The 17,700-nt window shown below is 36.8% G+C and overlaps 1 protein-coding gene across 6 annotated transcripts in view; it reads right to left on the minus strand.

Annotated features, from left to right (window-relative positions):
* Nucleotides 1–17,700, minus strand: part of asic1c (acid-sensing (proton-gated) ion channel 1c) — a 111,753-nt gene that overhangs the window by 22,844 nt on the left and 71,209 nt on the right. For 2 of the 6 annotated variants that reach the window (XM_008434278.2, XM_008434276.2), the window contains exons 1-3: nt 8,945–9,950; nt 3,812–3,962; nt 2,640–2,767 (exon numbers count right to left, since the gene is read on the minus strand). In XM_008434278.2, the coding sequence (XP_008432500.1) occupies nt 2,640–2,767; nt 3,812–3,962; nt 8,945–9,586 (921 nt within the window). In that variant the 5' untranslated portion in view covers nt 9,587–9,950. Of the gene's footprint in view, nt 1–366; nt 495–2,639; nt 2,768–3,811; nt 3,963–8,944; nt 9,951–17,700 lie in introns of those variants that run through there. The other 4 variants (XM_008434281.2, XM_008434284.2, XM_008434277.2 and 1 more) reach the window with 3 other exon arrangements.

The raw sequence follows: 17,700 nt of genomic DNA on the forward strand, positions 1-17,700 counted from the left end.
ATTGAGATATGCGAGCAAAAATAAAGACCTCATGTTGACAAAGCTGTACATAAAAAGGAAGGGGTACAACCGAACAACAAACAAAATTTTAATTAGGATACAGACTTTGATATGTAACTTAAAGGAATGACACACATTAACTTCTGAACAGAGAAGACAAAGATGACGAGGATACACAGCAGAAACTGTTGCACGTAGTTGCTTCAGCCACACAGAAGGGTGAACAGGCGGCACAGGAGGCACATGAATCCATTCCTTGTAGGGAGGGTAAAACAGCGGATAAAAGAGTGGAACTTAACAGGTGTGGAGGAACCGAACRACATGGTATTTTGCAGCATGCAGCAAGCCTAGTCACACATACACTACCCTCTGCTCTTGAGTGGAAACGAATGTTTGGAAGCCAGGGGCGACCCCAAAGCCCAGCTCATGGAGGAAGGGAGGCTCTGACTGAGAATGAAGCTGCACCTTTATGCCGGCCTCATAGGATGTCTCATCTAGGGTGAGGGGTGAGGGAACACAGCCCACATCATTATCGAAATCAAAAGGCAAGCAACACTGAGGTAAAGGGCAGAAGGGGATCAGTCGCATCAGGCAAAAACCCTGTAAAAGTGAACGTCCCGAGCAAAAACTCTGTAGGATTCAGTTTGACTTAAAGATCCATTGTAAAGTAATATTTTCAGTGGAGGTGTTCAAAGGAGGAAGAGACATGTGATGAGCTATTGTCTAAATCTTTGAGATCCTAGGAAAGTGGTTTGATGATATTCTTTAAAAGTTTCAACTTCTACATGTCATGCAACACGTTGGCAGGGTTAGCCCAAAATTCTGACTGGTGTGATGCATTCAAACGACTGAATTCAACTCAGTCCTGTTTCAGGATCAGGTTTTAAAATCCAAGTCCTCTGAAAAAGGAGTCACAAATGAAAATATGGAAATCATGTCTCTTTTATCTTAAGACTATAACACTGGTGGCATACTGTACTCATAGCATAGGACACTTACTGATACAAATGTTTGCCAGACTTTAATGATAACCTAATTAACGCATCCATCTTTCAACACATAAACGCATCACTACTATGGCTGCTTGTGTCCTGATYATTAATGACTAATCTATGCTCTTTTGCTTTCAGGATGAAACCCTGCGATGGTGATTAATATACCCGATTTGCTTCTTGGTGACAGTTGAATGATGGTAAACTTTGAGCACTGATGACATTTAAAAGAAGAAAATAAGAGAGTCCCGTTTTTCACAGCAAGTTCTCCAAAACAATTCAATGCATRATTTTTTTTTGTGGTGTCCAAGTGCCAAAAATATGCCTCAATCATCCCATGCTATTCTGCTCAAACAAGACAGATTTTACATTAACATTTGGTCCATGCTGATGAAGCAGCCAAGCTGATTAACTTTCGGAGCAAAATCATTCAAATCTGGCTTCATTAATTGCTAAGGAAATTAATTTGATTAACAGCTCAAGTATCCCTTTACTTCACTAAAACTGATTATGCGCTAGAAATTTTAATGAGCCAGCAGCACAATGCAAAAATACAGTTGGTCATAAAGCATAATTATTATAATCATTGCAAAATTTAAAGCTCTTTGGAGCACCACTGCAATTTTAACATAAGCTTTTTGTCTTTTCTGTCCCTACGTCTGTCTGAAAACGCGATGATCATTGTTTGTCTTGTGTGTTTTCCTAGAAAAGAGGAAAAAAAAGACACATGGGGAATCTGTACTACAGGCAACATCATATAAATGCTGTAGAGTTTCATTAGATTTGGATTGGAAATCCATGTGTTCTCACTGTTATGACTATCCATGACGGCCCGTTCGATCAATTCAGGCTCCAATATAGTTATTACTTTTCATCCTTCACTGACGGCGGTGGGGCTGGGGCTGTCGTGCAAATTTTCCGCAGTCAACAAACCCTGCCACAGGCGTTTCTTCTCGTCATAAAATTGTGTCCTTAAATCAAAGTCTGTGCAAAATAGCTGTAGGTCATTGCTCTCGTAAAAAAAAAAAAAAAAAAAAAAAAAGAGCCGGTGGAAGTGGAAAACTAGTCATCATAACAAGAAGTCTGCCAGGTTTCTTTTTTTACACCGGCTCCAAGTGTTTTCAGATTTTTGTTATTTTTAGCAGGAGATACTGTAAGATGATGTAAGACTTTTTTTTTTYCYTTTTKRAAMCYKSMAAWWAAARRAMSTTGAAATAAAACATGCTGCGCATCACCTTGTAAATTCTGACAGGTTTCGTAGTGATCAAAAAGACACATTCATATTTTTCCTCCTTGGCTAAAAATAGAGGACTTAGTCTGAGCAGCCATATATTTTTGCATGCTTTGCAGTCCTAAGTGGGTTTGGCTCAGTAAGGAACATTACACTCATATGCTTCCATCTAATCATTACTTGGCCCTGCTCTGTCAATAATTCTTGGCTGCTTTAATTCCCCAAGTTTCATTTTGTGAAAACCGCACTAACTCCACTTTCCGCAGAGAGGGTAGATCAACGATCTGATTTTGCTCCATGCACTGTCACACAGTGATAATGGACACTAGTTGGCAAAAATTTGGGGACAAACACTCAATGAGGCAGAGCGGGGTGGGGGAATAAAAGAAAGAGGTTGGAGGCTGATCGTTAGGTACCAGTTGCTGCTGACATGACACAAAAGTTTGAAAACCAGGGGCTACACCGAATCCCAGCTGGTCAATGAAGGGTGGCTCGTCCTGGCTGTGGATCTGAACCTTGATGCCTGCTTCATACGATGTCTCATCTGTGGATACAGCACGGCAGAAAATATAACATTTACGGCCATCGAAGGGAAGCCGCTCTTTGGGTGTTTTTTTTTTTTCCCGGTTTCAGCACTCAGTGATTAACAGTTTTTGCAATAATAGTGTTTTAAACCTTCTGGGTGAAGCAATACCAATATTGGTGTGTTAGTTAATTTTAAATAGATTTACAACCAGTAATGTCCCTGCATATTGTAATAGAGATTTATTAGAGCACTGTGAATCTACTCACAGTGGTGCACCTGGAGAAAAAAATGGAAACAATAAAACATAAGAAAACAATACAATACTACAGATGGAATTGTTTTATCTTTTCAATTATGCTTCTAAAATATTATCACTGCAACAGACCAACTGAAAAAATGTTGTTCTAGTATATTTGGCAGTGTGTTTGTATTTAGACCTCCTGAACTCTTTCAGGCTATGCTTCTATCGGTGTTTCTCAGCTATGGATGATGATTTTTGCCCATTCCTGTGTAAACTAACRGGAAATCTGACTATGTAAACTCAGTCAGATTAGATGAAGAGCGTCTACAAACAGCTTTTTTGAAGTCTTGTCACATATTTTTAATTGGATTTAATTCTGAGCATTGACAGGGCCATTCTAACACATGAATATGCTTGAATTAAACCATTCCATTGAAGCTTTTTARGTTTGCTGTCCCGCTTATGTCTTCAGCAGCTTCTTGCAGGTTGTTTTTTTTCTTAAGCATTGCTCTCTATGGGTCTGTTCTCTGTAGGTTTTGTTTAGTGGCATTTAAGTAAAGGGAGGTGATCATAAATGCAAGCCACACAGTTTTTGCTTTGTTAAAAAAAATGTCGAAAAATACAAATTCCCTTCACTTCAATTACATAAGATCCCAATTAAATACACAGAAGGTTGTGATTGTCACATGATAATATGTGAAAAAGAAATCAATGGGCGGGAACATTTTTGTAAGGAACGGTAGATCCTCTATAAGGAGAGGTTTCCATAAATCTGTTAACCTGTTAGTATAAGTAAGAATAGTGTTTAAAGTTGCACTGACCTGTCTCTCCCCAAACAGGCAGGTATTCATCCTGCTGGATATCCAGCATGATTTCCAGGCCATTCCCTGTGCCTCCTTTCAATGTGGTCAGCAGAGGGTTGCCATCTAACCCCGAGTTGAAAGTGTAGCATTTCCCGTAGCGAGTGTAAATCTGTAAACAGAGAACAAAAAAAAAAAGCCCCAAAAAGAATGAGTATGAGTAACAACCTCCCCACAGCACCACAGCAAGCTGTGCACCAGTACAAGATGTATTACATGTCAGTGTGTAATTGTGCAGAGGAGGTAATCATTGCAGAGGTTTTCTGATTACCAGAGAAAGAAGCATTGGCTTTGAATAGGCACTGGTTTAGGAAATTAACTAACGCACCTCGGTGGCAGCAACAGCCATCTATTTTTACCCAATTTCACTCCAAAGAAAAGTGGTCCCCTGAGTGATTTATTGTAAATATAGTGTTTAAACATCATTGAATTAGAAACACAGACAGAAAAATCTATCCGACCACAGATGAAACCTCTATCTAGGATCGAAGCAATGCCAGAATAGTTCAGCAGCTCTTAATATTTAATACAGTCACTGCTGGTATTTTATTTTTTTACACCAAAAATCTTCCACATTCATAAAGCTTTTTCCTCAGAGTTTGTGGATGACTGTTGTTTGAGTAAAACAAAAACAAAAAAACACAACTTATTATCTTTAGAAATAATTAGCATGACACTACTGATATGCCAAAAAGTTACATAAACAAATGATGCAGAAGTAGTAGAACTAACTTAAAGAAATGATGATCCAGTGTACACGGAGCAGTAGCCAAATAAAAAGGCAATGATTATCAACTACCAAAGGTCACAATATTAACATCAGCAAATTGTTCAGCACAGAGAGATAAACATTCTTTGGAGTATTGATCTCTGGGAACTTGAAACTGGCCCAGCAGAGACTGCACTGTTCTTAGGACCATCCTCAAAGCATTCTGCACTTCAGAATGGTACTCCATCTGCAATAGGCCAACATGAGCGCCCTGCACAGGACAGTGAGAGGAGCMGAGAAGATCCTTGCAGCGTCCTTACCCCCTTGTCTGAGGTTTGATTCAGAGCCGCTGCAGGAACAGAGATCTCAACATTGTCACTAACTCCCTAAACCCTCTCCGGGTACATAAAATCCAAAGCTGAACAAGCAGACAGCAACGCCACTTTCCTTGTTAAATTTAATTGTGCTAAATTGGTGCTGCTGAGATTATGCACATCACATCAATACACCTATTTTATATTCCATCAATTTTATGTCTTTATCTAATTGTGGTTTATGTGTTTATAGTCTTCTAACACTAATCTGTCTGTTGAGTGATGATTTGAAACAATGAAACACTGTCTCGTTTTATAYGCCATAATGAAATTACAACTAATTGATTTCACTGAGGCCGAGAAACGCCACAAACCCCGACTTAGAATCAGTTTTAGACAGAATCAAAGTGCAGAACTGGCTGGCAACACATTTCAAAATAGTAAGCATTTACAGCATGCCGCATTGCAACAAATAGCAATGTTTGTTGCGATGCCGTTGTAAGCTGTTGAGAGTTCACAGCAAATAAGCATACTGTAACAGGTCAACTATGAAAAAGCCRTCACTACAGTAGTTCTACACACATGAGCAAAAAACAAACAAACACTGGAGTCTAAAAACAAGTGATCTACTGAAACATTTAACACAAAATGCCTTTGCAGAAATGGGTTAATCATATCATAAATGCATAAATATGATCACTATTTCATGAGGTATATTTGTTCAGTAACTTAGTAACACACAAACTGGCCAATACCATGGCAGCAACACAGTGCATTTATTCATGTGGTGAGAAAAAGTTGAGAAAGATTATTATTTATAATAAATAATATGAGCTGATGTCTTGTTAACAGATGTTTTAAGGCCTCTGTCTTACTCCAAAGTAGGAAAATAAAACAATTACTGTAGAAAGTTACAATAAAGTAGCAACATTGACTCATATTTCCAGCTTATTAAATAATGAATTCCAGTGTGTTGATTAGAGCCATTCAAGTATTAGAAGAACTCACAACACCATAGAAAACTGTAGAACACTCAGATAGTGGCTTTCAGCCATTCATGTATCTTTAGCACTTGTCTAAATCAACCTCACATCAGGAAAGACACAAACTCCAGCTCTTGGTGACTTTTCATCAGTTATCCTCTGTAGCGAGGCTGTGTTAAAGGGTCTGCTGGCGGAAACCCAGGCAGCTGGGTAAAGTTGATCTCCAGAGATCAGAGTCAGTGTTCCGTGTCCGACTCACACAGACTTTCGTGCAGYTCAGACAGATGCTGTACGACAGAGCTGTAAGCCTTTTCCCACTGCAGGCCATATAATGAGGTCTGCTAAGTGACTCGAAACCATCTAACTGGTGAGTTTTAAAAATTTTACACAGCAATTTAAATAAAATACCAGGGCCAGAAAGTCACACTTCAGCTACGACAAGAGACGCTTCAGACACAGGCACAGCTTAAATGCAAAATATGGCTGTGTATGGCTATGAAGATGGATTTTTTTTTAATACATCAGAAGTTCTGCACTGATATTTTAAAGTAACAGTGAAGCTGTGGCAGCCAATTGAGATCACTTGGATTTCAGATATCAAACTGGTTAAAGCTGTCACTGTTACGCGTTTTGGTTGTTAAGACAAGAACACTGATCAAGTTTCAGTCAATAAAAACAGAGTTTGACTGTGTAGCCTACTATGACCCGACAAAAATCTGAATATTTATATGAGACCCTAAGCATAATTTGATTTGGAGCTGCAGACAAAACTGCACCAATATTCAAATTCAAATAGACGCACCTTGTTTCATGGTACGTACAGCAGTACTCTTAACAATTTTGGTAACATAAAAAGATTTTGATTTGCTCCTTCCACATTTTTCACTTCCCATTGTTTATAAAACATATGCAGAAGTAAATTTAATTCTAAGACCTGATCATCTGTTCTGGAGGGTTCTGTTTAATTGGTTGCWCTCACAAGGAAACATGCTGGATTTGTTGCAGCTACAGTGTGCATTAAGTCTGCAGTGAAGAAACTTTTTTTCTTCACTGCAGTGAAGAAAAGTTTTTCTTTTCTCTTTTTTGCACCACGGTTTAAAATCACTGTCTCTGTACAATCTGTAAAACATTATTTTGCATGGGGTATAAAAAAGTGACAATGTTGCTGGGAATATTATCAGTAAATCTATTGTAAATTATAAGTGGATGGTGAAAGATTTGAAATTTTCTCTGCTTGTTTTTGTGAAGTAAAATTTCTTCCAGCTGTTTTCACTTCTTAGCCACATTTTCTAAACAACACCTTGCTCCTCCACCAGATCAGTAAAACAACTCCTTCAAACAAATCCACAGCTACATTTGGATTTTACGCTTGACAAAAAGACAACAAAGTGTCTTTATTGGTAGTAATTAGTAAATTATGTATGCCAAATCTATCAACAGTAAAACATGTGGCTGCATTTAAAACTCTCCCAAGCTTTTCGTACTGGGACTGTCAAAGACTGAAGAGTGAAGAGGGAAGCCGGACTAGTTAAAGCCAGAAAAACAGCAACATTAATACTTTAGATTGTTGTCCTACTGCATTACCCAACTGCCTTTCAGCTTAAGGTTGCAATGGCCCAACTACCTCGAAGGAGCTGAGTTGATGTTTCCATCAATTACAAGTCATCCAGGTCATTAAGCAGCAAAGCAGATCCAGACTATCACGTAACCACTATGACTGACTTCCTTAGGGATCATCAAAGTATTTTTGGTTAAATGTGAGATGGAATTTTTTTTCTTCAAAAGCTGGTTTGGTACTCTACCATTTATGTCATTTTTACCCCAGTCACTTTCTTATTGTTGAGGCTTTGATGGCCTGAATGGCAGAAAAAGAGGCTTACAGTGCTTAAAATAAGTTATGAGGGTCTGTCTCTTCTGGGAAAGCTCTCCACTGCTCAGTGTTTTCTAGATTTGTGGAATGACTCTCACTGTGGTTCTCTGGYGCACCAAAGACATAGAAATAATGATGTGTTGCACTGAGAGATATTTCATCCCTATTTATCTTGTCAGACAGGCTCTATTTAAGTGAATTTCCTGATGCTACAGGTCTTGCAGTAATTAGGTCAGGCTGCTGAAATTGCACTCAGTTTTCCAAAAAGGCTTGCTAATCACAGTTAATTTATTATTTAAATGGACCTTAACAAGTCTAGTTGGCAAAGCTTTATTTCCCCCTAATAACTGAAATTACCAGAGGAAAGCTGCTTTTTGTATTTATTGATGCTGTCTTCATCTGGAAATAAAATTGTTTGATGATCTGAAACAACGCAAAGTCAAAATAATTTTGAAAGAGGAATATACTTTTTTTTTGCATAAATAATATTTATTTAAGATGAAGTGCAAGTTAAAAAACTTTGAGTTTTTAGACTAAGAAAGAAACAACTCAATTAAAAAGCCTTAAAATATTCTAAATTGCGCAGAAATAATTCAATATCACAGGGCTGTCTCGTTTGTTAATTTTACTAAATACTAAATGAATTCACATTTTCAAAGAATTTTAAAAGTTAATTTGAAGTACTCTTGATAAAGGTAGCTATTTAAAATCTGCAGTCACAAGTCAAACTGCTGCTGAAGCCCTGGAGGAACTTATGAAGCATTTTAGTTCATTTRTACCTTAGAATCCAGATCATCAAAAATGTATGTTTGCATTAGTTATATGACTCTGTGCCTTTTCTTCATACCTTATGGATATTTAATTTGAGAAACATTTTTTATTTAAATTTTGTATGATCCCTGATATATTGACATTCATACGTTCCAAATTTTCAGTGACCACAGTTATATAAAACATGTTTAAAAAATTGACATCCTACATGGAGACGATGACTGTGGGCTACTGTACTTGTTTTCTTAAGAGGCTTTTCAAACAAAAAGTTTGAGAAGAAAAACAGGACTGGCATTTTTTTTTTCCACCTCCTAAACATCAACACCTCAAAACAGCCTGAGAGAAATCTTGCTCTAAAGAGGCTTTGTCAAATAAATTATTAATGCACCTTGCAAGCAACACTCATACTCCACACCTGGCAAGCACCATCCTTCTCTTTCTACATACAGTGCTGAAGTTTTTGTAGGTGCAGGTCTCCCCACGAAACCTGCACTCCAGCAGCATGTCCTCCAGCTGGTGGCTGAGTCGACTCATCATCTCCGTGGTGTTGACGAGATAATCAGGGGGCGGGGTGTAGTTCTGGAAGTCCAGCAGACCCAGGAGAGCTGGTTTATGGCTTTCTTTCAGGATGGACAGACTCCTTTTTATCACAGTGTGGTTAGGATACATGAGGTCCATCCAGTAACCRCTGTGATACAGGTCGTCCTTAGTCATACTAGATGCACGAAACACGTTCTTGTTGCAGAAAGTGACAGCTGGGAAGGACATATTGTGAGCCCAAACCATGTAAATCTTTGTGACAGCAGGGTAGGACATCAGGTAGAGGATCCGGTTCCAGGACCAGGTGCAGAGAAGACTTATGCAAAGAAAGAAGGCCAGAGTCCAGATGAGCTGCTGTGGTTTCGACTTGTTCGGAGAGAATATGAACTTCAAACCGTGGATTTTGGTCCTCCTGATGAAAGACACAGTGATCTCTTTGAGAGGCGTTTTGAGCCTGCTGGACGTTGCCTGTTGGACGGCACTCTCCTGGGCATCGTTTGGTTTGTTTGGCCCCAGGGCGATTGATTCAGATGTAGGTGCTTTGACCATAATTGCAAAGGCAAGTGCTTCGTGATCAAGTGCAGTTTCTTAGCAGCCCTCGGCAGACCACAATTTACTCCCAGTGGCTTTCACAATCATGTTCCGTTTTATGTGTCAAAAATTCCAGCTAGCAGACACTGAGGTCTGAGTGCACAGCGGTCTGATAAAATCAAAAGAAGAGTGCTCCTTTTATAAGGTAAATTTGATTTACATAATGATTCACTTATGATAAATACAGCTGAATCACTCCGGAGATAAAAAATAATCAGCATAACTATCACAAGTCCTTCATCAAGAGATAGACGGGCGTGATAATTGCAGATGTGAGCGACGACTCCACTCCCAGAGGTAATCACTTTGAGAAGCCGGAGAGACTTACCTCTCTGTGGCTCAGATCCTTCACTCCTCCATCTCCCTCTCTCCAGTGCCAGACAATACTCACAGATTTCGGTTGTCTCTGTCTCAGTGCAGCAGCTGCCCAGAACTCAACTCCTCCTTTTTTCCCACACATTCAAGAGATGCTTTTCAGCCTGTTGACTTGAAGCCCGCAGAAGGGAAAATAAAGCTTGTTGCCCGCCCTTTTCCACATGCACTCTCCTCACAGTCGAATKGAGAATGAGGTGGAGCCAGTGGATGAAATTGTTTTCCTCTGGTGATGAAGTAGACCTCCAATGGTACAGAGAGGCGGAGGGTGGTGGTATTGATCAAATCAGAAACACCTAGCGTAAAGAAAATCTTCAAAAAGAAAAAAAAGATGAAGTCTGAAGTTCAGACTTCATCTAAATTTACTGGAGGATCTGCAGCAAGTTTATTGGTCGATAAAACTGTATTATTGATAGCTGAGGTGACTACTCGACAAAAAAACCTGCAGACTTTCCTTAAAAATGTGTCGAGACAATTTGTTGCAGACCATTTTAAAGTAGGTTTCTCTACCTAAATAAACTATAATATATAAAACTGAAAGTAATTTATTCTCCTGGTGCCTGCAAATGTGACTTTGGTTGAATTTCAAAGTGTTTTTCTCCATTTATGAAAGCCTGTAAAGATTTTGTTTGACAGGAAGCTGAGATTCATACTTATTTCATCACCTTTTCAGTCGTAAAGCAACATTTTTGTTTCCAGTTTGGAAAACAAGAATTGCAAAAATGAACTGATATGAACTTTGGTGCTATGAAACACAACATTTTTACTATTATTATTATTATTATTATTATTATTAAAAACTTCTGATTAATGTGTTTCCTTTAAAAAGAATATGTTATTACAATCTTTGAATTGTGAAAAATTATTTTGAACTAATTAAATATGCCCCAAAAGCTGGAAATTATTTGTGTTAATGTAGCGTGTACCTCTTTCACTGGAGTGATGCGGCTACAGGAGCTTATCTGCTGGTTCTTAATCAAATAATGCAAACTATTTTAACACAAAACAACAACAAGCTATTTATAACCTAAAGAAATTTTTAAATACTGTAGAAACTAAGAAATGACACAAACCCATAAAACCACAACTCTCTGTTGTCATGTTTGTTTTTGTGTTAAGTCAAAACATTAGGAATTATTTATGAGCGCAGCACCTCCTTGTTAACAACCCCATTACAACCAAAAATAAAATTAAAAAATATTCAAGATAGTCTGAGAAATTTACCACATGCAGTGCAAGCACTCTAATTAATAAATGTCAACTGACAATGAGTAGATGATAAAATTATGATTATGAACAACAATGTTTCCAAAACAACCTTTTCCATTAATTTGAACTATGTTTGGTCAGCTAACTCGCACATGAGATGTGAGTAATGGTGAAGCATGGTCAATTAAATAACTTGTTTCATCCTCCTGCTGGTACATATTCATTATCATATGTATATAACCACATCTACAGTAAACTATGATTATAGTTTACTGTAGATAAACAGTAATCATAGTTTACTGTTTATCTACAGTAAACTATRATTATAGTTTACTGTAGATAAACTATAATCTACAGTAAACAGCAATTGTTTAACAGATTGCTGTTAAACAATCTGTTTTAACAGCAGGTATGAAACGTCTCCCTTTTAGAAACCACCAAAACTGCAAAAACATCAAGAAACAAAATGGTGAACAGTGTCACTAAATTTCTGTGCATTAAAGATATGATCTTAATATGTGCTGTGTATGTGCTGGAGAAGATTCTAACTAAATAACTAATGCAGCATTAACTTTAACTCGACTTTAAGCTGACATGTTTTCCATGGTTCCAGGAGACTTTGGAGGAAAGAGATGCTGTATTCCTCACACATGAAGTGAATATCCAGGCTGATCAGCAACAAGTCAAAAAGCCAGGGGCATTTTACACTAAGTAAGGTTATCAATATGTAAAACGTCACACTTCTGAACTTTATAAGATCTTGTAGTTAAATGTTTTTTTTTTCCTTCTTCAGATTTATACATGATAGAGCAGGGGAGTTCTCTGATTATTTTGAGCATGAAGCAAACTTCAGTGGCAAGATGGTGGTGGTTCATTATTGAGTCAGCAGCCTATCTGTGTTCTGAGTAACCAATAGAAGAGATGTAGCTGGCTGAGCCACATCCTGGTAGCTCATCCCCAAATTTATTGCAATCTTTGGAACAGCTGCTGCTGCACTCACGGGGTTCTAGCTGCATCAATTATTACAACAAGAAACTGAAATGAACACATCATGCTCTTTAGCAAAATGCATAAAAATACAAAAATAAATCCCCATTTGCTGGGCTCCTAATACATAGGGTTATCTAATGGATTATGCACATATCTCCAGTTCAGTGCAATCAATAAAAATCTAATTTTGAAATCATTTGCCTGATTCCTGACCAAATCGTATTGAAAACCCCTTATCTACATCCTCATTTGATCTTCTATTTGCAAAATCTAGTGGTCATGACTGCYATTACCTTCGAAGATGTTTGTGGTTGGAATTTTATTTTATTAGTCCTACTTTTATTGGGTCTTTTATTTGCATCTTTATCATATCCATAAGCTCCATTACAGACAGTCATGATTAAGTCAGTGCTGTCTTTGTTTCCACATCTATAAGCCTTATTGCTCATCTCAGGTCTGTGCGTGCTTGGGCGCGTTTGTCTGCTGTCAGGGAGCAGGTGGTGAAGAGGGCTTTTTCGTGTTCGCTCTATTTTCTCTAGTATGAACAAAATGATGACTAATTGATTGATGTATGTAGCACTTCTTCTTCAAAAAAAAAAAAAAATACAATGCACGTGTTGATCCACATGTTAGCTTAAATGCTATGGCCCTACTTTTTTGTCCTGTAAGAAAATAATGAATTCAAAATGAAAGAGTAGCTCTTTGTTACCCAGTTTTACTTGATCTTAACTTGTGGTCAAAGTAATATTTTAACATTAGGATTATACATTAGCAGAACATGAATAAGAAAAAACTAAAAATAATTAAAAAAAAAAAAAATGAATGAATAAAAAAACTTTGGCACAACAGAAAAAGTATATTCTCTGCATACATTCATTCTCTTACAGCTGCTCTACATCATGTCAACCCCCACTGAGGCTGACGGGGAAAAAAAAAAACAATATTTTTCTTTTAGCCTTTTGTGTGATCAAATATTTTTTTTAAACTATTGGTTAGATAAAAAAAAACACATTTATATATATTTTTTTGCCATAGTAATAATCGACATATATTTTCTCACATAAACAGTGGTACATCCGAGATATCTGACTTCTTATGAGTAATAGCCTGGTTTCTTCTCCTGTTGATCATATCTGTGTATTTCCTCAATTGCAAAATTCTCTGGACACGTGTCAATAGATACGAGGTGCATTTTATGAGGAAGTTAATTGCATGAGCTTCTTTCTTCCATTCAGGCTTAAAAATGTGTGATGCAGGAGGCTCTCCGTGCTCACAGAATCATCCCTTGTCAGCAGTTCAAACCAAAGTACCGTTTCATTACGCTGAGCTCCAGAGGTTACACACAGCCAATAAAGTTCAATCATCACCCCTCTTTCAGACACATGGTCTCTCAGTGCTTCACAACACTTATCTAGTTCTGTACTAATGCCAGTTTAAATGGTCAGATATCATGTTTTAGAGCCAGAAAACCTAAATTTAACCTAAATGTCAGTGCAGGTACAAAACATAAATATGTTAAAATTGGCTTTTTCATTATTTGCAGATAAGAAATTTTAAAACACYTTTTKAATGATTGTYAGACTTTGTAGCAGCATCACTGTTTATTGTKCTGATTTTGAACATATTGTTTTCTTCACAAGTTAAGACAGTTCTAATATAATATGGTCAAAGGTTATGTGCAAGAGGTCCTATGCAGAAAATGCWGGTGAACCTCCTGAAAATAAACTCACCAAAAACATTCTCTGTTGTAAACACTTTTTTTGTCTCCTCTGGGGAATGAATAACCCAGACTGACGGACAAAGATATGACACAGTTGATGCAACAGCAGATGGCTCTAGCAGGGAATAACAATACAGCACCCTGGCTGCTGTTCATGAGTAGAGTTTTTTTCAGGTCAGAAACTTATCAGTTTTCCTTTTATATGGGCCTTCTGTTGGTAACAATTTCCTGCTGATGTCTGCAGAACTTTTTATGAATTAAAACATTAACCTAGAATGAGAAGCAGCTCTAGGTTAGCTGGCAAGGTAAGGCATTTTACTTCAATTTTATACACACTCAGCAAACAGTGTGTACATAAATATAAGACACAATTWAAAAATATATATTCATGCAGAAATATCAAAATGTTTCTTCTGCATAYGTTTCCTCAGTTAGCCACAGTCTTCATTCGTTTTCAAGTGTCCAAGCCAAATGAATGAGAAAATGTTTTATTGTGGCCGCTGCATCGTTTTATCATCCTTTTCTTCCTGTACCCATCAATACATATGTAAGATTAACTTGAAGTGACCATTTGGAGCAAAACATCTAGTTGAGGGAAAACTGGAGAGAATGGATGAAATGACTGGTARTGTCCTTTGGAAGAGCTACATTATGGTAGTGAATTAAATCCTAATTAGTAAAACTGACTGTGTAGAAAAACATCATTGCCACAATCACTACATAATATAATCACTACAAAGCAAAGTTGCTAAGAACTGATGTTTTGTAGTGAATCAGAAGAACCTTCCAGAACTCCCATTGATTGTCAGCTCCAAACTTTTATTTCCTTTCACTGCTCAGCGCGCTCTCTCTCTCTCTCTCTCTTGATTCCTATGTGTGTATATTAAACATAGGAATGTTTCATTTAGACTGTGTGTGTAAGCTGAAGCACAAGCTAATCATCCCAGTGTTCAAGCATGTAATTAGTAAGCCTTGACCCTGTACAATTTTCAAAGTCCAAAAGAGATACCATTTTGTTTTATGGAAAACGAAATGAAAGAAATTTATTAGGGTTTAATTCTCAGATTTTTACATGCACAGYTTTATTTAAGACCTAACTCACTCCTCCARGGCTGTCCACGAATGACACAAACCATCCTCTTTTATGTCAAAGCCAAGCTGAGCCCCAGAGGTCTCATTAGAGGAGGAGCAGAGATTCAACTGAGTAAAGAGATGAACTCCTTTAAGGGCCAGTGCAAATGTTCAAAGCCTGGAGAGGCACTGGCAGCAATTACATGTTGTGCACCAAAAACACATCAACCACAGTGCAGATAAAGGAGGTAAAATATGAGTGATATMTTTGATTAATGTCCAGTAACTCTGAAACTGAACTCATGAATGGATTCATCATTATYGGCCCTGRTGACTTCACTGATCACTTGACTGTAAAAAAGCAAGGGGATGTTATATGATACAATAGACTCTTGACTACTGAAGGTTTGGGTTCTTGCYARGACTTTGAYCTGTAGACAATAACTAATAACACAGCTATGAGCTTACAGAMAGCTTACAAAACGTTTTCACTTTACCATTGTTTTAATGTAATCTATTTTATACTCTCCATTCATTTCTATTCCTTTAAAGAAGGAAGAGAAAGCATTCCTGTAATGAAAAAAAGAGGTTTTAGAATGACCTAGTCAAAGTCTGTAGGTAAATTCAACTGTAGCATAACCTTAAACCAGCTGTTCATGCTCAAAAAGCACCCAGTGTGGCTGAGAAAAKATGTTTAGCAAATAAGAGTGGGCTAAAATTCATCCATGCTGATGGAAAATGCTCATGACCTTTTACAATATTTGATGTCAGTTGTTGCATCATAGAGTACATATCCAGTGGTTTAGGGTCTTATTATTATTATTATTATTATTATTATTATTATTATTTTATTTTATTTTTTACCTAAGGGCAGGTTAGGTAAAATATATAAAGGCTCATATATATGAGCTTTTATATATGATCTCACTAATGAAAAGTAATGACAACTATATTTGTTTGCACTCAGAGATACAAATGCAAATATGACACTGTGCACATTTTTTAACCTTATTAAACAAACTTTATAGTCAGATAAAAAAAACTATTTAATTTAGCATAAATGTTTTATACCTTCTACACATGACTGCAGAAATGTTTATTTATTAGCAAAAAGAATTGACCTTTCATAAGTTAGGGTATTGTTGCANTTTACCATTGTTTTAATGTAATCTATTTTATACTCTCCATTCATTTCTATTCCTTTAAAGAAGGAAGAGAAAGCATTCCTGTAATGAAAAAAAGAGGTTTTAGAATGACCTAGTCAAAGTCTGTAGGTAAATTCAACTGTAGCATAACCTTAAACCAGCTGTTCATGCTCAAAAAGCACCCAGTGTGGCTGAGAAAAKATGTTTAGCAAATAAGAGTGGGCTAAAATTCATCCATGCTGATGGAAAATGCTCATGACCTTTTACAATATTTGATGTCAGTTGTTGCATCATAGAGTAACATATCCAGTGGTTTAGGGTCTTAATAATAATGTTATTATTATTATTATTATTATTATTATTATTATTATTATTATTATTTTTATTTTATTTTTTACCTAAGGGCAGGTTAGGTAAAATATATAAAGGCTCATATATATAAGAGCTTTTATATATGATCTCACTAATGAAAAGTAATGACAACTATATTTGTTTGCACTCAGAGATACAAATGCAAATATGACACTGTGCACATTTTTTAACCTTATTAAACAAACTTTATAGTCAGATAAAAAAAACTATTTAATTTAGCATAAATGTTTTATACCTTCTACACATGACTGCAGAAATGTTTATTTATTAGCAAAAAGAATTGACCTTTCATAAGTTAGGGTATTGTTGCAACTGTTGCACCCTAATTATCATATATCAGTGMATATAAAGAGTCGGTTTCTTAACATATGTACAAGAAGTATGAGGTTTGACCAGAATGTTAGATCAAAAGTAAAAAATAAAATAAAATAAAATAAAAAATTACTACTTAAATCAGCTCCTTGGCTACCTGAGACAGACAAAACAAAAACAAAAAATCAAATAAACGTTGCAGTCCTTCTGATACAGTTTATCTCTTCCAGCAGTCAATCAAAAGTGTGTTTTACTGATAATGACTTTTCTTCATGTAACTTTACAAGCAACACTGTCACCATTACAATCACATGAAAACGTACTAAAAGCGCACAAACCACAGAGAAACAAGAGCTGGTAAAAGAGTTTGAACATCTGAGTTACAATGTGACTCAAGTTAATTTGGATACATAGAATTGTATAAGAAACACAAAGGGGGAAAAAACCCCGCTTGCAATCAGAATGTCACTCCAGTGRATAGGCAGCTTTTTTAGCAGAGGGAGACATCTTGTGGCCTGCATCTAAATGAAACTAACCTCACAGGGCCTTATAAAGAAATGCTCCCATTCTGTATGCAGTACATGTAGTGCAAYGGAAGCCAGAATGAATWTTTAGCTAAGAGAAGCTTATACTCTGAAAGAACTCATATATTATTAATCAAAAGGAAGGAATATTGACGTGCACGTTGTCAGGAAATTATTTAAAAAATAACACCAACGTGAAAAGTTTCAAAGAATCATAGATTCAGTGTGAATTTTAATGTGCACATCATTACTTCAATGCATAATCCACTACAGGTGCATTTTTAAGCTGCTGCAGCATCTATTTGGTTTCACTAAAGAAAAGACTTCCTATTGCTCATTGAGAGTCTACAGTATTTA

Source organism: Poecilia reticulata, linkage group LG17 (genome assembly GCF_000633615.1).
Source record: "Poecilia reticulata strain Guanapo linkage group LG17, Guppy_female_1.0+MT, whole genome shotgun sequence".
In the NCBI taxonomy this organism is placed as follows: domain Eukaryota; kingdom Metazoa; phylum Chordata; class Actinopteri; order Cyprinodontiformes; family Poeciliidae; genus Poecilia; species Poecilia reticulata.